At 45.6% G+C, this 24564-nt stretch overlaps 1 protein-coding gene across 1 annotated transcript in view; it reads left to right on the top strand.

The window, feature by feature from the left end:
• Positions 1 to 660: 660 nt before the first annotated feature.
• The window catches only part of man2c1 (mannosidase, alpha, class 2C, member 1), an 89321-nt gene continuing 65417 nt past the window's right edge, over positions 661 to 24564 (top strand). The window contains exons 1-4 of the mRNA XM_064990234.1: positions 661 to 879; positions 1259 to 1384; positions 1612 to 1735; positions 23452 to 23522. Coding sequence (XP_064846306.1) covers positions 779 to 879; positions 1259 to 1384; positions 1612 to 1735; positions 23452 to 23522 — 422 coding nt within the window. The 5' untranslated portion in view covers positions 661 to 778. The remainder of the gene's footprint in view (positions 880 to 1258; positions 1385 to 1611; positions 1736 to 23451; positions 23523 to 24564) is intronic.

The following is a 24564-nucleotide window of genomic DNA, read 5'->3' as shown; positions in this document are numbered from 1 at the left end:
CATTTACATATTATAACATGTACCAACTACAGATTATAGCATGCACCATTTACATATTATAACATGTACCAACTACAGATTATAACATGTACCAGCTACAGATTATAACATGTACCAACTACAGATTATAGCATGTACCAACTACAGATTATAACATGTACCAGCTACAGATAACATGTACCAACTACAGATAACATGTACCAGCTACAGATTATAACATGTACCAACTACAGATTATAACATGTACCAACTACAGATTATAACATGTACTATCTACAGATTCTAACATGTACCAACTACAGATTATAACATGTACCATCTACAGATTATAACATGTACCATCTACATAGGCACTTCTGGTTTTGGAAGGACCATAAAGGTAATGGGATATTGTGTACTCAGTCTCTCTGTGCTCGTTGTCTCATTTTACATGAATAACATAACTATATGTATGGTTTTTCAAACCCTTTGGTTTAAATAAATGTTGACATTTGATATTCTTTCTCATATCATACTCATATCATACAATTATTAGTGCACTATGCAGTAAGATTACTTACCCCCTAAATAGTATGGTAGTGGAGGGCTAATCATACCGCCTGGAACGTTAGTGACATGTTAACAACAGCGACATCTAGCGGCTGATCAACGAAAAGACCATAGTATTTCTATTGTACTTCCGGGTCCGCATGGTCCCTTCCTTGTTGTTTCGCTAAACTTCACGAAACTGTGGATAATTCTTTGATTCTCCGAACATTGATCAGAGATATTATTAGCGATGTATCATCAACCGGTACTGAAGAACCGACGGACTCTTCTGGAACGAGCTGAGAAATTCATATCTGAGATTTATTTCACCGACTGCAACCTTAGGGGAAGGTAAATGGTTGTAGCCCCGAGCTAAATCATTCTGTAGCCCTGAGCTATATCATTCTGCAGCCCTGAGCTATATCATTCTGCAACCCTGAGCAAAATTTCTTAGCTAGCGGTCAAGTGCAATAAAATGCATGCCCATTACCCACTCAATATGCCCAGCTAAGTAGCAATGTTTTGTTGTGCAGATGGAAGTTCTATTTATTGTGCAAAATGTTTCAATTCTCCGCGGGTGAAGAGAGAAACTGCTCTGCTCCTTGTAATAGCTATTGTTTTGTGGGTAATGAATCCCCCTTCTGGATCTGGTTATGAGACACTGACGGCACTTTATGTGGCGATCTGAGTCCTATAAAAACACGTTTCTTACAACATGACTCGTTTCCAGACTATATGGAGACGCCTGTCCCCTGGAGTCCATCTCCTCGTCTATGTCACAACAACGGATCCCATTCGGAGAGGCTGTTAAACAGAACTTTGAGCCGTATCAAGTTGGTGATACCTTTGGACCCACGTAAGGACTGGAATATTTTGGAGCTCTCTTCGAACATCATGTTTGGTTAAATACCATGAACGAATGAACGATTGAATGAATGAACGAACGAACGAACGAATGAATGAGTGAGTAACTGAGTGAGTAACTGAGTGAGTGAATTAGTGGAGTGAGTTGGTGAATGAGCGTGCAAAAGAACGAACAAACCAGTGAACCAACAAACTAGTATGAGTAATGTTTTATTGCAGATGGTGGACATGCTGGTTTAAAGTATCTCTGAGGATACCAGACTCCTGGAGAGGGAAGCAGGTCCATCTGAGCTGGGAGAGTGATGGAGAGGCCATGGTCTGGAGGGATGAGCAACCTGTACAGGTTCAACATGATATACAGCCACATGAGCCTTACCTCATCCACCGTAACACTACAGTACCTCAACCACCATAACACTACAGTACCTCATCCACCATAACACTACAGTACCTCATCCACCATACCTCATCCACCATAACACTACAGTACCTCATCCACCATAACACTACAGTACCTCATCCACCATAACACTACAGTACCTCATCCACCATAACACTACAGTACCTCAACCACCATAACACTACAGTACCTCAACCACCATACCACTACAGTACCTCATCCACCGTAACACTACAGTACCTCAACTGCCATAACACTACAGTACCTCACCCACCGTAACACTACAGTACCTCAACTGCCATAACACTACAGTACCTCATCCACCATACCACTACAGTACCTCATCCACCGTAACACTACAGTACCTCAACCACCATAACACTACAGTACCTCATCCACCATACCACTACAGTACCTCATCCACCGTAACACTACAGTACCTCAACCACCATAACACTACAGTACCTCACCCACCGTAACACTACAGTACCTCATCCACCATACCTCATCCACCATACCACTACAGTACCTCATCCACCATAACACTACAGTACCTCATCCACCATACCTCATCCACCATAACACTACAGTACCTCATCCACCATACCTCAACCACCATACCACTACAGTACCTCATCCACCATAACACTACAGTACCTCATCCACCATACCTCATCCACCATAACACTACAGTACCTCATCCACCATAACACTACAGTACCTCATCCACCGTAACACTACAGTACCTCATCCACCATACCTCATCCACCATACCACTACAGTACCTCATCCACCATAACACTACAGTACCTCATCCACCATACCTCATCCACCATAACACTACAGTACCTCATCCACCATACCTCAACCACCATACCACTACAGTACCTCATCCACCGTAACACTACAGTACCTCAACTGCCATAACACTACAGTACCTCACCCACCGTAACACTACAGTACCTCAACTGCCATAACACTACAGTACCTCATCCACCATACCACTACAGTACCTCATCCACCATACCACTACAGTACCTCATCCACCGTAACACTACAGTACCTCAACCACCATAACACTACAGTACCTCATCCACCATACCACTACAGTACCTCATCCACCGTAACACTACAGTACCTCAACCACCATAACACTACAGTACCTCACCCACCGTAACACTACAGTACCTCATCCACCATACCTCATCCACCATACCACTACAGTACCTCATCCACCATAACACTACAGTACCTCATCCACCATACCTCATCCACCATAACACTACAGTACCTCATCCACCATACCTCAACCACCATACCACTACAGTACCTCATCCACCATAACACTACAGTACCTCATCCACCATACCTCATCCACCATAACACTACAGTACCTCATCCACCATAACACTACAGTACCTCATCCACCATACCTCATCCACCATAACACTACAGTACCTCATCCACCATAACACTACAGTACCTCATCCACCATAACACTACAGTACCTCATCCACCATACCTCATCCACCATAACACTACAGTACCTCATCCACCATAACACTACAGTACCTCATCCACCATACCACTACAGTACCTCATCCACCATACCTCATCCACCATAACACTACAGTACCTCATCCACATACCTCAACCACCATACCACTACAGTACCTCATCCACCATACCTCAACCACCATAACACTACAGTACCTCATCCACCATACCACTACAGTACCTCATCCACCATACCTCATCCACCATAACACTACAGTACCTCATCCACCATACCTCAACCACCATAAAACTACAGTACCTCAACCACCATACCTCATCCACCATAACACTACAGTACCTCATCCACCATAACACTACAGTACCTCATCCACCATACCTCATCCACCATAACACTACAGTACCTCATCCACAATACCACTACAGTACCTCAACCACCATAACACTACAGTACCTCATCCACCAATACCACTACAGTACCTCATCCACCATAACACTACAGAACCTCATCCACCATACCACTACAGTACCTCATCCACCATACCTCAACCACCATAACACTACAGTACCTCATCCACCATAACACTACAGTACCTCATCCAACATACCTCAACCACCATAACACGACAGTACCTCATCCACCATACCTCAACCACCATAACACTACAGTACCTCAACCACCATAACACTACAGTACCTCATCCACCATAACACTACAGTACCTCATCCACCATAACACTACAGTACCTCATCCACCATTCCTCAACCACCATAACACTACAGTACCTCATCCACCATAACACTACAGTACCTCATCCACCATAACACTACAGAACCTCATCCACCATACCTCAACCACCATAACACTACAGTACCTCATCCACCATAACACTACAGTACCTCATCCACCATACCTCAACCACCATAACACTACAGTACCTCATCCACCATACCGCAACCATCATAACACTACAGTACCTCATGCACCATAACACTACAGTACCTCATCCACCATAACACTGCAGTACCTCATCCACCATAACACTACAGTACCTCATCCACCATACCACTACAGTACCTCATCCACCATACCACTACAGTACCTCATCCACCATAACACTACAGTACCTCATCCACCATAACAATACAGTACCTCATCCACAATACCACTACAGTACCTCATCCACAATACCACTACAGTACCTCAACCACCATACCACTACAGTACCTCATCCACCATACCTCAACCACCACAACACTACAGTACCTCATCCACCACACCTCAACCACCACAACACTACAGAACCTCATCCACCACAACTCAACCACCATAACACTACAGAACCTCATCCACCACACCTCAACCACCATAACACTACAGTACCTCATCCACCATACCTCAACCACCATAACACTACAGTACCTCATCCACCATACCTCAACCACCATAACACTACAGTACCTCAACCACCATACCTCATCCACCATACCACTACAATACCCCATCCACCATACCTCAACCACCATAACACTACAGTACCTCAACCACCATACCTCATCCACCATAACACTACAGTACCTCATCCACTGTACCTCAACCACCATAACACTACAGTACCTCATCCACCATAACACTACAGTACCTCAACCACCACACCTCATCCACTATAACACTACATTACCTCATCCACCATACCTCATCCACCATAACACTACAGTACCTCATCCACCATAATACTACAGTACCTCATCCACCATAACACTACAGTACCTCATCCACCATAACACTACAGTACCTCATCCACCATAACACTACAGTACCTCATCCACCATACCTCAACCACCATACCACTACAGTACCTCATCCACCATAACACTACAGTACCTCATCCACCATACCTCATCCAACATAACACTACAGTACCTCATCCACCATAACACTACAGTACCTCATCCACCATACCTCATCCACCATAACACTACAGTACCTCATCCACCATAACACTACAGTACCTCATCCACCATAACACTACAGTACCTCATCCACCATACCTCATCCACCATAACACTACAGTACCTCATCCACCATAACACTACAGTACCTCATCCACCATACCACTACAGTACCTCATCCACCATACCTCATCCACCATAACACTACAGTACCTCATCCACATACCTCAACCACCATACCACTACAGTACCTCATCCACCATACCTCAACCACCATAACACTACAGTACCTCATCCACCATAACACTACAGTACCTCATCCACCATACCTCAACCACCATACCACTACAGTACCTCATCCACCATAACACTACAGTACCTCATCCACCATACCTCATCCACCATAACACTACCGTACCTCATCCACCATAACACTACAGTACCTCATCCACCATACCACTACAGTACCTCATCCACCATACCTCATCCACCATAACACTACAGAACCTCATCCACCACACCTCAACCACCATAACACTACAGTACCTCATCCACCATACCTCATCCACCATAACACTACAGTACCTCATCCACCATAACACTACATTACCTCATCCACCATACCTCAACCACCATAACACTACAGTACCTCATCCACCATACCTCATCCACCATAACACTACAGTACCTCATCCACCATACCTCATCCACCATACCACTACAGTACCTCATCCACCATACCTCAACCACCATAACACTACAGCACCTCATCCACCGTAACACCACAGTACCTCATCCACCATACCTCATCCACCATAACACTACAGTACCTCATCCACCATAACACCTCAGTACCTCATCCACCATAACACTACAGTACCTCATCCACCATAACACTACAGTACCTCATCCACCATAACACTACAGTACCTCATCCACCATAACACTACAGTACCTCATCCACCATACCTCAACCACCATAACACTACAGTACCTCATCCACTGTACCTCAACCACCATAACACTACAGTACCTCATCCACTGTACCTCATCCACCATAACACTACAGTACCTCATCCACCATACCTCATCCACCATAACACTACAGTACCTCATCCACCATACCTCAACCACCATACCACTACAGTACCTCATCCACCATAACACTACAGTACCTCATCCACCATACCTCATCCACCATAACACTACAGTACCTCATCCACCATAACACTACAGTACCTCATCCACCATACCTCATCCACCATAACACTGCAGTACCTCATCCACCATAACACTACAGTACCTCATCCACCATACCACTACAGTACCTCATCCACCATACCTCATCCACCATAACACTACAGTACCTCATCCACCATACCACTACAGTACCTCATCCACCATAACACTACAGTACCTCATCCACCATACCTCAACCACCATAAAACTACAGTACCTCAACCACCATACCTCATCCACCATAACACTACAGTACCTCATCCACCATAACACTACAGTACCTCATCCACCATACCTCATCCACCATAACACTACAGTACCTCATCCACAATACCACTACAGTACCTCAACCACCATAACACTACAGTACCTCATCCACCAATACCACTACAGTACCTCATCCACCATAACACTACAGAACCTCATCCACCATACCACTACAGTACCTCATCCACCATACCTCAACCACCATAACACTACAGTACCTCATCCACCATAACACTACAGTACCTCATCCAACATACCTCAACCACCATAACACGACAGTACCTCATCCACCATACCTCAACCACCATAACACTACAGTACCTCAACCACCATAACACTACAGTACCTCATCCACCATAACACTACAGTACCTCATCCACCATAACACTACAGTACCTCATCCACCATTCCTCAACCACCATAACACTACAGTACCTCATCCACCATAACACTACAGTACCTCATCCACCATAACACTACAGAACCTCATCCACCATACCTCAACCACCATAACACTACAGTACCTCATCCACCATAACACTACAGTACCTCATCCACCATACCTCAACCACCATAACACTACAGTACCTCATCCACCATACCGCAACCATCATAACACTACAGTACCTCATGCACCATAACACTACAGTACCTCATCCACCATAACACTGCAGTACCTCATCCACCATAACACTACAGTACCTCATCCACCATACCACTACAGTACCTCATCCACCATAACACTACAGTACCTCATCCACCATACCTCATCCACCATACCACTACAGTACCTCATCCACCATAACACTACAGAACCTCATCCACCACACCTCAACCACCATAACACTACAGTACCTCATCCACCATACCTCAACCACCATAACACTACAGTACCTCATCCACCATACCTCAACCACCATAACACTACAGTACCTCATCCACCATACCACTACAGTACCTCATCCACCATAACACTACAGTACCTCATCCACCATAACAATACAGTACCTCATCCACAATACCACTACAGTACCTCTTCCACAATACCACTACAGTACCTCAACCACCATACCACTACAGTACCTCATCCACCATACCTCAACCACCACAACACTACAGTACCTCATCCACCACACCTCAACCACCACAACACTACAGAACCTCATCCACCACAACTCAACCACCATAACACTACAGAACCTCATCCACCACACCTCAACCACCATAACACTACAGTACCTCATCCACCATACCTCAACCACCATAACACTACAGTACCTCATCCACCATACCTCAACCACCATAACACTACAGTACCTCAACCACCATACCTCATCCACCATACCACTACAATACCTCATCCACCATACCTCAACCACCATAACACTACAGTACCTCAACCACCATACCTCATCCACCATAACACTACAGTACCTCATCCACTGTACCTCAACCACCATAACACTACAGTACCTCATCCACCATAACACTACAGTACCTCAACCACCACACCTCATCCACTTTAACACTACATTACCTCATCCACCATACCTCATCCACCATAACACTACAGTACCTCATCCACCATAACACTACAGTACCTCATCCACCATAACACTACAGTACCTCATCCACCATAACACTACAGTACCTCATCCACCATAACACTACAGTACCTCAACCACCATACCACTACAGTACCTCATCCACCATACCTCAACCACCATAACACTACAGTACCTCATCCACCATACCTCAACCACCATAACACTACAGTACCTCATCCACCATACCTCATCCACCATAACACTACAGTACCTCATCCACCATACCTCATCCACCATACCACTACAGTACCTCATCCACCATACCTCAACCACCATAACACTACAGCACCTCATCCACCGTAACACCACAGTACCTCATCCACCATACCTCATCCACCATAACACTACAGTACCTCATCCACCATAACACTACAGTACCTCATCCACCATAACACTACAGTACCTCATCCACCATAACACTACAGTACCTCATCCACCATAACACTACAGTACCTCATCCACCATAACACTACAGTACCTCATCCACCATACCTCAACCACCATAACACTACAGTACCTCATCCACCATACCACTACAGTACCTCATCCACCATACCTCAACCACCATACCTCATCCACCATAACACTACAGTACCTCATCCACTGTACCTCATCCACCATACCTCATCCACCATAACACTACAGTACCTCATCCACCATAACACTACAGTACCTCATCCACCATAACACTACAGTACCTCATCCACCATACCTCAACCACCATAACACTACAGTACCTCATCCACCATACCACTACAGTACCTCATCCACTGTACCTCAACCACCATAACACTACAGTACCTCATCCACTGTACCTCATCCACCATAACACTACAGTACCTCATCCACCATACCTCATCCACCATAACACTACAGTACCTCATCCACCATACCTCAACCACCATACCACTACAGTACCTCATCCACCATAACACTACAGTACCTCATCCACCATACCTCATCCACCATAACACTACAGTACCTCATCCACCATAACACTACAGTACCTCATCCACCATACCTCATCCACCATAACACTACAGTACCTCATCCACCATAACACTACAGTACCTCATCCACCATAACACTACAGTACCTCATCCACCATACCTCATCCACCATAACACTACAGTACCTCATCCACCATAACACTACAGTACCTCATCCACCATACCACTACAGTACCTCATCCACCATAACACTACAGTACCTCATCCACCATACCACTACAGTACCTCATCCACCATACCTCATCCACCATAACACTACAGTACCTCATCCACCATACCTCAACCACCATAAAACTACAGTACCTCAACCACCATACCTCATCCACCATAACACTACAGTACCTCATCCACAATACCACTACAGTACCTCAACCACCATAACACTACAGTACCTCATCCACCAATACCACTACAGTACCTCATCCACCATAACACTACAGAACCTCATCCACCATACCACTACAGTACCTCATCCACCATACCTCAACCACCATAACACTACAGTACCTCATCCACCATAACACTACAGTACCTCATCCAACATACCTCAACCACCATAACACGACAGTACCTCATCCACCATACCTCAACCACCATAACACTACAGTACCTCAACCACCATAACACTACAGTACCTCATCCACCATAACACTACAGTACCTCATCCACCATAACACTACAGTACCTCATCCACCATTCCTCAACCACCATAACACTACAGTACCTCATCCACCATAACACTACAGTACCTCATCCACCATAACACTACAGAACCTCATCCACCATACCTCAACCACCATAACACTACAGTACCTCATCCACCATAACACTACAGTACCTCATCCACCATACCTCAACCACCATAACACTACAGTACCTCATCCACCATACCGCAACCATCATAACACTACAGTACCTCATGCACCATAACACTACAGTACCTCATCCACCATAACACTGCAGTACCTCATCCACCATAACACTACAGTACCTCATCCACCATACCACTACAGTACCTCATCCACCATAACACTACAGTACCTCATCCACCATAACAATACAGTACCTCATCCACAATACCACTACAGTACCTCATCCACAATACCACTACAGTACCTCAACCACCATACCACTACAGTACCTCATCCACCATACCTCAACCACCACAACACTACAGTACCTCATCCACCACACCTCAACCACCACAACACTACAGAACCTCATCCACCACAACTCAACCACCATAACACTACAGAACCTCATCCACCACACCTCAACCACCATAACACTACAGTACCTCATCCACCATACCTCAACCACCATAACACTACAGTACCTCATCCACCATACCTCAACCACCATAACACTACAGTACCTCAACCACCATACCTCATCCACCATACCACTACAATACCTCATCCACCATACCTCAACCACCATAACACTACAGTACCTCAACCACCATACCTCATCCACCATAACACTACAGTACCTCATCCACTGTACCTCAACCACCATAACACTACAGTACCTCATCCACCATAACACTACAGTACCTCAACCACCACACCTCATCCACTATAACACTACATTACCTCATCCACCATACCTCATCCACCATAACACTACAGTACCTCATCCACCATAATACTACAGTACCTCATCCACCATAACACTACAGTACCTCATCCACCATAACACTACAGTACCTCATCCACCATAACACTACAGTACCTCATCCACCATACCTCAACCACCATACCACTACAGTACCTCATCCACCATAACACTACAGTACCTCATCCACCATACCTCATCCACCATAACACTACAGTACCTCATCCACCATAACACTACAGTACCTCATCCACCATACCTCATCCACCATAACACTACAGTACCTCATCCACCATAACACTACAGTACCTCATCCACCATAACACTACAGTACCTCATCCACCATACCTCATCCACCATAACACTACAGTACCTCATCCACCATAACACTACAGTACCTCATCCACCATACCACTACAGTACCTCATCCACCATACCTCATCCACCATAACACTACAGTACCTCATCCACATACCTCAACCACCATACCACTACAGTACCTCATCCACCATACCTCAACCACCATAACACTACAGTACCTCATCCACCATACCACTACAGTACCTCATCCACCATACCTCATCCACCATAACACTACAGTACCTCATCCACCATACCTCAACCACCATAAAACTACAGTACCTCAACCACCATACCTCATCCACCATAACACTACAGTACCTCATCCACCATAACACTACAGTACCTCATCCACCATACCTCATCCACCATAACACTACAGTACCTCATCCACAATACCACTACAGTACCTCAACCACCATAACACTACAGTACCTCATCCACCAATACCACTACAGTACCTCATCCACCATAACACTACAGAACCTCATCCACCATACCACTACAGTACCTCATCCACCATACCTCAACCACCATAACACTACAGTACCTCATCCACCATAACACTACAGTACCTCATCCAACATACCTCAACCACCATAACACGACAGTACCTCATCCACCATACCTCAACCACCATAACACTACAGTACCTCAACCACCATAACACTACAGTACCTCATCCACCATAACACTACAGTACCTCATCCACCATAACACTACAGTACCTCATCCACCATTCCTCAACCACCATAACACTACAGTACCTCATCCACCATAACACTACAGTACCTCATCCACCATAACACTACAGAACCTCATCCACCATACCTCAACCACCATAACACTACAGTACCTCATCCACCATAACACTACAGTACCTCATCCACCATACCTCAACCACCATAACACTACAGTACCTCATCCACCATACCGCAACCATCATAACACTACAGTACCTCATGCACCATAACACTACAGTACCTCATCCACCATAACACTGCAGTACCTCATCCACCATAACACTACAGTACCTCATCCACCATACCACTACAGTACCTCATCCACCATAACACTACAGTACCTCATCCACCATACCTCATCCACCATACCACTACAGTACCTCATCCACCATAACACTACAGAACCTCATCCACCACACCTCAACCACCATAACACTACAGTACCTCATCCACCATACCTCAACCACCATAACACTACAGTACCTCATCCACCATACCACTACAGTACCTCATCCACCATAACACTACAGTACCTCATCCACCATAACAATACAGTACCTCATCCACAATACCACTACAGTACCTCATCCACAATACCACTACAGTACCTCAACCACCATACCACTACAGTACCTCATCCACCATACCTCAACCACCACAACACTACAGTACCTCATCCACCACACCTCAACCACCACAACACTACAGAACCTCATCCACCACAACTCAACCACCATAACACTACAGTACCTCATCCACCATACCTCAACCACCATAACACTACAGTACCTCAACCACCATACCTCATCCACCATACCACTACAATACCTCATCCACCATACCTCAACCACCATAACACTACAGTACCTCAACCACCATACCTCATCCACCATAACACTACAGTACCTCATCCACTGTACCTCAACCACCATAACACTACAGTACCTCATCCACCATAACACTACAGTACCTCAACCACCACACCTCATCCACTATAACACTACATTACCTCATCCACCTTACCTCATCCACCATAACACTACAGTACCTCATCCACCATAATACTACAGTACCTCATCCACCATAACACTACAGTACCTCATCCACCATAACACTACAGTACCTCATCCACCATAACACTACATTACCTCATCCACCATACCTCAACCACCATAACACTACAGTACCTCATCCACCATACCTCATCCACCATAACACTACAGTACCTCATCCACCATACCTCATCCACCATACCACTACAGTACCTCATCCACCATACCTCAACCACCATAACACTACAGCACCTCATCCACCGTAACACCACAGTACCTCATCCACCATACCTCATCCACCATAACACTACAGTACCTCATCCACCATAACACTACAGTACCTCATCCACCATAACACTACAGTACCTCATCCACCATAACACTACAGTACCTCATCCACCATAACACTACAGTACCTCATCCACCATAACACTACAGTACCTCATCCACCATAACACTACAGTACCTCATCCACCATACCTCAACCACCATAACACTACAGTACCTCATCCACCATACCACTACAGTACCTCATCCACCATACCTCAACCACCATACCTCATCCACCATAACACTACAGTACCTCATCCACTGTACCTCATCCACCATACCTCAACCACCATAACACTACAGTACCTCATCCACCATAACACTACAGTACCTCATCCACCATAACACTACAGTACCTCATCCACCATACCTCATCCACCATAACACTACAGTACCTCATCCACTGTACCTCAACCACCATAACACTACAGTACCTCATCCACTGTACCTCATCCACCATAACACTACAGTACCTCATCCACCATACCTCATCCACCATAACACTACAGTACCTCATCCACCATACCTCAACCACCATACCACTACAGTACCTCATCCACCATAACACTACAGTACCTCATCCACCATACCTCATCCACCATAACACTACAGTACCTCATCCACCATAACACTACAGTACCTCATCCACCATACCTCATCCACCATAACACTGCAGTACCTCATCCACCATAACACTACAGTACCTCATCCACCATAACACTACAGTACCTCATCCACCATACCTCATCCACCATAACACTACAGTACCTCATCCACCATAACACTACAGTACCTCATCCACCATACCACTACAGTACCTCATCCACCATACCTCATCCACCATAACACTACAGTACCTCATCCACCATACCACTACAGTACCTCATCCACCATACCTCATCCACCATAACACTACAGTACCTCATCCACCATACCTCAACCACCATAAAACTACAGTACCTCAACCACCATACCTCATCCACCATAACACTACAGTACCTCATCCACCATAACACTACAGTACCTCATCCACCATACCTCATCCACCATAACACTACAGTACCTCATCCACAATACCACTACAGTACCTCAACCACCATAACACTACAGTACCTCATCCACCAATACCACTACAGTACCTCATCCACCATAACACTACAGAACCTCATCCACCATACCACTACAGTACCTCATCCACCATACCTCAACCACCATAACACTACAGTACCTCAGCCACCATAACACTACAGTACCTCATCCACCATACCTCAACCACCATAACACTACAGTACCTCAACCACCATAACACTACAGTACCTCATCCACCATAACACTACAGTACCTCATCCACCATAACACTACAGTACCTCATCCACCATTCCTCAACCACCATAACACTACAGTACCTCATCCACCATAACACTACAGTACCTCATCCACCATAACACTACAGAACCTCATCCACCATACCTCAACCACCATAACACTACAGTACCTCATCCACCATAACACTACAGTACCTCATCCACCATACCTCAACCACCATAACACTACAGTACCTCATCCACCATACCGCAACCATCATAACACTACAGTACCTCATGCACCATAACACTACAGTACCTCATCCACCATAACACTGCAGTACCTCATCCACCATAACACTACAGTACCTCATCCACCATAACACTACAGTACCTCATCCACCATACCTCAACCACCATAACACTACAGTACCTCAACCACCATACCTCATCCACCATACCACTACAATACCTCATCCACCATACCTCAACCACCATAACACTACAGTACCTCAACCACCATACCTCATCCACCATAACACTACAGTACCTCATCCACTGTACCTCAACCACCATAACACTACAGTACCTCATCCACCATAACACTACAGTACCTCAACCACCACACCTCATCCACTATAACACTACATTACCTCATCCACCTTACCTCATCCACCATAACACTACAGTACCTCATCCACCATAATACTACAGTACCTCATCCACCATAACACTACAGTACCTCATCCACCATAACACTACAGTACCTCATCCACCATAACACTACATTACCTCATCCACCATACCTCAACCACCATAACACTACAGTACCTCATCCACCATACCTCATCCACCATAACACTACAGTACCTCATCCACCATACCTCATCCACCATACCACTACAGTACCTCATCCACCATACCTCAACCACCATAACACTACAGCACCTCATCCACCGTAACACCACAGTACCTCATCCACCATACCTCATCCACCATAACACTACAGTACCTCATCCACCATAACACTACAGTACCTCATCCACCATAACACTACAGTACCTCATCCACCATAACACTACAGTACCTCATCCACCATAACACTACAGTACCTCATCCACCATACCTCAACCACCATAACACTACAGTACCTCATCCACCATACCACTACAGTACCTCATCCACCATACCTCAACCACCATACCTCATCCACCATAACACTACAGTACCTCATCCACTGTACCTCATCCACCATACCTCAACCACCATAACACTACAGTACCTCATCCACCATAACACTACAGTACCTCATCCACCATAACACTACAGTACCTCATCCACCATACCTCATCCACCATAACACTACAGTACCTCATCCACTGTACCTCAACCACCATAACACTACAGTACCTCATCCACTGTACCTCATCCACCATAACACTACAGTACCTCATCCACCATACCTCATCCACCATAACACTACAGTACCTCATCCACCATACCTCAACCACCATACCACTACAGTACCTCATCCACCATAACACTACAGTACCTCATCCACCATACCTCATCCACCATAACACTACAGTACCTCATCCACCATAACACTACAGTACCTCATCCACCATACCTCATCCACCATAACACTGCAGTACCTCATCCACCATAACACTACAGTACCTCATCCACCATAACACTACAGTACCTCATCCACCATACCTCATCCACCATAACACTACAGTACCTCATCCACCATAACACTACAGTACCTCATCCACCATACCACTACAGTACCTCATCCACCATACCTCATCCACCATAACACTACAGTACCTCATCCACCATACCACTACAGTACCTCATCCACCATACCTCATCCACCATAACACTACAGTACCTCATCCACCATACCTCAACCACCATAAAACTACAGTACCTCAACCACCATACCTCATCCACCATAACACTACAGTACCTCATCCACCATAACACTACAGTACCTCATCCACCATACCTCATCCACCATAACACTACAGTACCTCATCCACAATACCACTACAGTACCTCAACCACCATAACACTACAGTACCTCATCCACCAATACCACTACAGTACCTCATCCACCATAACACTACAGAACCTCATCCACCATACCACTACAGTACCTCATCCACCATACCTCAACCACCATAACACTACAGTACCTCATCCACCATAACACTACAGTACCTCATCCAACATACCTCAACCACCATAACACGACAGTACCTCATCCACCATACCTCAACCACCATAACACTACAGTACCTCAACCACCATAACACTACAGTACCTCATCCACCATAACACTACAGTACCTCATCCACCATAACACTACAGTACCTCATCCACCATTCCTCAACCACCATAACACTACAGTACCTCATCCACCATAACACTACAGTACCTCATCCACCATAACACTACAGAACCTCATCCACCATACCTCAACCACCATAACACTACAGTACCTCATCCACCATAACACTACAGTACCTCATCCACCATACCTCAACCACCATAACACTACAGTACCTCATCCACCATACCGCAACCATCATAACACTACAGTACCTCATGCACCATAACACTACAGTACCTCATCCACCATAACACTGCAGTACCTCATCCACCATAACACTACAGTACCTCATCCACCATACCACTACAGTACCTCATCCACCATAACACTACAGTACCTCATCCACCATACCTCATCCACCATACCACTACAGTACCTCATCCACCATAACACTACAGAACCTCATCCACCACACCTCAACCACCATAACACTACAGTACCTCATCCACCATACCTCAACCACCATAACACTACAGTACCTCATCCACCATACCTCAACCACCATAACACTACAGTACCTCATCCACCATACCACTACAGTACCTCATCCACCATAACACTACAGTACCTCATCCACCATAACAATACAGTACCTCATCCACAATACCACTACAGTACCTCATCCACAATACCACTACAGTACCTCAACCACCATACCACTACAGTACCTCATCCACCATACCTCAACCACCACAACACTACAGTACCTCATCCACCTCACCTCAACCACCACAACACTACAGAACCTCATCCACCACAACTCAACCACCATAACACTACAGAACCTCATCCACCACACCTCAACCACCATAACACTACAGTACCTCATCCACCATACCTCAACCACCATAACACTACAGTACCTCATCCACCATACCTCAACCACCATAACACTACAGTACCTCAACCACCATACCTCATCCACCATACCACTACAATACCTCATCCACCATACCTCAACCACCTTAACACTACAGTACCTCAACCACCATACCTCATCCACCATAACACTACAGTACCTCATCCACTGTACCTCAACCACCATAACACTACAGTACCTCATCCACCATAACACTACAGTACCTCAACCACCACACCTCATCCACTATAACACTACATTACCTCATCCACCATACCTCATCCACCATAACACTACAGTACCTCATCCACCATAACACTACAGTACCTCATCCACCATAACACTACAGTACCTCATCCACCATAACACTACAGTACCTCATCCACCATAACACTACAGTACCTCAACCACCATACCACTACAGTACCTCATCCACCATACCTCAACCACCATAACACTACAGTACCTCATCCACCATACCTCATCCACCATAACACTACAGTACCTCATCCACCATAACACTACAGTACCTCATCCACCATAACACTACAGTACCTCATCCACCATAACACTACAGTACCTCATCCACCATAACACTACAGTACCTCATCCACCATAACACTACAGTACCTCAACCACCATACCACTACAGTACCTCATCCACCATACCTCAACCACCATAACACTACAGTACCTCATCCACCATACCTCAACCACCATAACACTACAGTACCTCATCCACCATACCTCATCCACCATAACACTACAGTACCTCATCCACCATACCTCATCCACCATACCACTACAGTACCTCATCCACCATACCTCAACCACCATAACACTACAGCACCTCATCCACTGTAACACCACAGTACCTCATCCACCATACCTCATCCACCATAACACTACAGTACCTCATCCACCATAACACTACAGTACCTCATCCACCATAACACTACAGTACCTCATCCACCATAACACTACAGTACCTCATCCACCATAACACTACAGTACCTCATCCACCATACCTCAACCACCATAACACTACAGTACCTCATCCACCATACCACTACAGTACCTCATCCACCATACCTCATCCACCATAACACTACAGTACCTCATCCACTGTACCTCATCCACCATACCTCAACCACCATAACACTACAGTACCTCATCCACCATAACACTACAGTACCTCATCCACCATAACACTACAGTACCTCATCCACCATACCTCAACCACCATAACACTACAGTACCTCATCCACCATACCACTACAGTACCTCAACCACCATACCTCATCCACCATAACACTACAGTACCTCATCCACTGTACCTCAACCACCATAACACTACAGTACCTCATCCACTGTACCTCATCCACCATAACACTACAGTACCTCATCCACCATACCTCATCCACCATAACACTACAGTACCTCATCCACCATACCTCAACCACCATACCACTACAGTACCTCATCCACCATAACACTACAGTACCTCATCCACCATACCTCATCCACCATAACACTACAGTACCTCATCCACCATAACACTACAGTACCTCATCCACCATACCTCATCCACCATAACACTACAGTACCTCATCCACCATAACACTACAGTACCTCATCCACCATAACACTACAGTACCTCATCCACCATACCTCATCCACCATAACACTACAGTACCTCATCCACCATAACACTACAGTACCTCATCCACCATACCACTACAGTACCTCATCCACCATACCTCATCCACCATAACACTACAGTACCTCATCCACCATACCACTACAGTACCTCATCCACCATACCTCATCCACCATAACACTACAGTACCTCATCCACCATACCTCAACCACCATAAAACTACAGTACCTCAACCACCATACCTCATCCACCATAACACTACAGTACCTCATCCACCATAACACTACAGTACCTCATCCACCATACCTCATCCACCATAACACTACAGTACCTCATCCACAATACCACTACAGTACCTCAACCACCATAACACTACAGTACCTCATCCACCAATACCACTACAGTACCTCATCCACCATAACACTACAGAACCTCATCCACCATACCACTACAGTACCTCATCCACCATACCTCAACCACCATAACACTACAGTACCTCATCCACCATAACACTACAGTACCTCATCCAACATACCTCAACCACCATAACACGACAGTACCTCATCCACCATACCTCAACCACCATAACACTACAGTACCTCAACCACCATAACACTACAGTACCTCATGCACCATAACACTACAGTACCTCATCCACCATAACACTACAGTACCTCATCCACCATTCCTCAACCACCATAACACTACAGTACCTCATCCACCATAACACTACAGTACCTCATCCACCATAACACTACAGAACCTCATCCACCATACCTCAACCACCATAACACTACAGTACCTCATCCACCATAACACTACAGTACCTCATCCACCATACCTCAACCACCATAACACTACAGTACCTCATCCACCATACCGCAACCATCATAACACTACAGTACCTCATGCACCATAACACTACAGTACCTCATCCACCATAACACTGCAGTACCTCATCCACCATAACACTACAGTACCTCATCCACCATAACACTACAGTACCTCATCCACCATAACACTACAGTACCTCATCCACCATACCACTACAGTACCTTATCCACCATAACACTACAGTACCTCATCCACCATACCTCATCCACCATACCACTACAGTACCTCATCCACCATAACACTACAGAACCTCATCCACCACACCTCAACCACCATAACACTACAGTACCTCATCCACCATACCTCAACCACCATAACACTACAGTACCTCATCCACCATACCTCAACCACCATAACACTACAGTACCTCATCCACCATACCACTACAGTACCTCATCCACCATAACACTACAGTACCTCATCCACCATAACAATACAGTACCTCATCCACAATACCACTACAGTACCTCATCCACAATACCACTACAGTACCTCAACCACCATACCACTACAGTACCTCATCCACCATACCTCAACCACCACAACACTACAGTACCTCATCCACCACACCTCAACCACCACAACACGACAGAACCTCATCCACCACAACTCAACCACCATAACACTACAGAACCTCATCCACCACACCTCAACCACCATAACACTACAGTACCTCATCCACCATACCTCAACCACCATAACACTACAGTACCTCATCCACCATACCTCAACCACCATAACACTACAGTACCTCAACCACCATACCTCATCCACCATACCACTACAATACCTCATCCACCATACCTCAACCACCATAACACTACAGTACCTCAACCACCATACCTCATCCACCATAACACTACAGTACCTCATCCACTGTACCTCAACCACCATAACACTACAGTACCTCATCCACCATAACACTACAGTACCTCAACCACCACACCTCATCCACTATAACACTACATTACCTCATCCACCATACCTCATCCACCATAATACTACAGTACCTCATCCACCATAATACTACAGTACCTCATCCACCATAACACTACAGTACCTCATCCACCATAACACTACAGTACCTCATCCACCATAACACTACAGTACCTCAACCACCATACCACTACAGTACCTCATCCACCATACCTCAACCACCATAACACTACAGTACCTCATCCACCATACCTCAACCACCATAACACTACAGTACCTCATCCACCATACCTCATCCACCATAACACTACAGTACCTCATCCACCATACCTCATCCACCATACCACTACAGTACCTCATCCACCATACCTCAACCACCATAACACTACAGCACCTCATCCACCGTAACACCACAGTACCTCATCCACCATACCTCATCCACCATAACACTACAGTACCTCATCCACCATAACACTACAGTACCTCATCCACCATAACACTACAGTACCTCATCCACCATAACACTACAGTACCTCATCCACCATAACACTACAGTACCTCATCCACCATAACACTACAGTACCTCATCCACCATAACACTACAGTACCTCATCCACCATACCTCAACCACCATAACACTACAGTACCTCATCCACCATACCACTACAGTACCTCATCCACCATACCTCAACCACCATACCTCATCCACCATAACACTACAGTACCTCATCCACTGTACCTCCTCCACCATACCTCAACCACCATAACACTACAGTACCTCATCCACCATAACACTACAGTACCTCATCCACCATAACACTACAGTACCTCATCCACCATACCTCAACCACCATAACACTACAGTACCTCATCCACCATACCTCAACCACCATAACACTACAGTACCTCATCCACCATACCACTACAGTACCTCAACCACCGTACCTCATCCACCATAACACTACAGTACCTCATCCACTGTACCTCAACCACCATAACACTACAGTACCTCATCCACTGTACCTCATCCACCATAACACTACAGTACCTCATCCACCATACCACTACAGTTCATCAACCACCATACCTCAACCACCATAACACTACAGTACCTCATCCACCATACCTCAACCACCATACCTCATCCACCATAACACTACAGTACCTCATCCACCATACCTCAACCACCATAACACTACAGTACCTCATCCACCGTAACACCACAGTACCTCATCCACCATACCTCAACCACCATAACACTACAGTACCTCATCCACCATACCTCATCCACCATAACACTACAGTACCTCATCCACCATACCTCATCCACCATAACACTACAGTACCTCATCCACCATACCTCATCCACCATAACACTACAATACCTCATCCACCATACCTCATCCACCATAACACTACAGTACCTCATCCACCATTCCTCATCCACCATAACACTACAGTACCTCATCCACTGTACCTCAACCATCATAACACTACAGTACCTCATCCACCACACCTCAACCACCATAACACTACAGTAACTCATCCACGATACCACTACAGTACCTCATCCACCATACCTCAACCACCATAACACTACAGTAACTCATCCATCATAACACTACAGTACCTCAACCACCATAACACTGCAGTACCTCATCCACCATACCACTACAGTACCTCATCCACCATACCACTACAGTAACTCAACAGGCTAGTCTCATCCTCCGGGCTCTCTCAGCTTGCCTTGGGGCAAAGTCACAATAACAATCTGTTTTAGTTATAATTGAACTGTGTTATGTACGCTAATCAAGCCTCACTGCATGTTCAAACACATCATTCTCAGGGCTTGACCTTGATGTTGTTATGTGATTGACAGGGTTTGACCTTGATGTTGTTATGTGATTGCCAGGGGTTGACCAAAGAAGGGGAGAAGACCAGCTACGTCTTGACTGAGTGTCTGAAGGAGGATGAGCCACACAGGTTAGTGGGTTCTACATCCTGACTGTCTGGAGGAGGATGATCCACACAGGTTAGTGGGTTCTACGTCCTGACTGTCTGGAGGAGGATGATCCACACAGGTTAGTGGGTTCTACATCCTGACTGTCTGGAGGTTGATGATCCACACAGGTTAGTGGGTTCTACATCCTGACTGTCTGGAGGAGGATGATCCACACAGGTTAGTGGGTTCTACATCCTGACTGGAGGTTGATGATCCACACAGGTTAGTGGGTTCTACATCCTGACTGTCTGGAGGAGGATGATCCACACAGGTTAGTGGGTTCTACATCCTGACTGTCTGGAGGTTGATGAGACACACAGGTTAGTGGGTTCTACATCCTGACTGTCTGGAGGTTGATGAGACACACAGGTTAGTGGGTTCTACATCCTGACTGTCTGGAGGTTGATGAGACACACAGGTTAGTGGGTTCTACATCCTGACTGTCTGGAGGTTGATGAGACACACAGGTTAGTGGGTTCTACATCCTGACTGTCTGGAGGATGATGATCCACACAGGTTAGTGGGTTCTACATCCTGACTGTCTGGAGGTTGATGATCCACACAGGTTAGTGGGTTCTACATCCTGACTGTCTGGAGGATGATGAGACACACAGGTTAGTGGGTTCTACATCCTGACTGTCTGGAGGTTGATGATCCACACAGGTTAGTGGGTTCTACATCCTGACTGTCTGGAGGTTGATGATCCACACAGGTTAGTGGGTTCTACATCCTGACTGTCTGGAGGTTGATGATCCACACAGGTTAGTGGGTTCTACATCCTGACTGTCTGGAGGTTGATGATCCACACAGGTTAGTGGGTTCTACATCCTGACTGTCTGGAGGTTGATGATCCACACAGGTTAGTGGGTTCTACATCCTGACTGTCTGGAGGTTGATGATCCACACAGGTTAGTGGGTTCTACATCCTGACTGTCTGGAGGAGGATGATCCACACAGGTTAGTGGGTTCTACATCCTGACTGTCTGGAGGTTGATGATCCACACAGATTAGTGGGTTCTACAT

Source organism: Oncorhynchus masou, chromosome 15 (assembly GCF_036934945.1).
Source record: "Oncorhynchus masou masou isolate Uvic2021 chromosome 15, UVic_Omas_1.1, whole genome shotgun sequence".
NCBI classification, from domain to species: Eukaryota; Metazoa; Chordata; class Actinopteri; order Salmoniformes; family Salmonidae; genus Oncorhynchus; species Oncorhynchus masou.
This window is presented reverse-complemented; position numbering and strand designations above follow the sequence as displayed.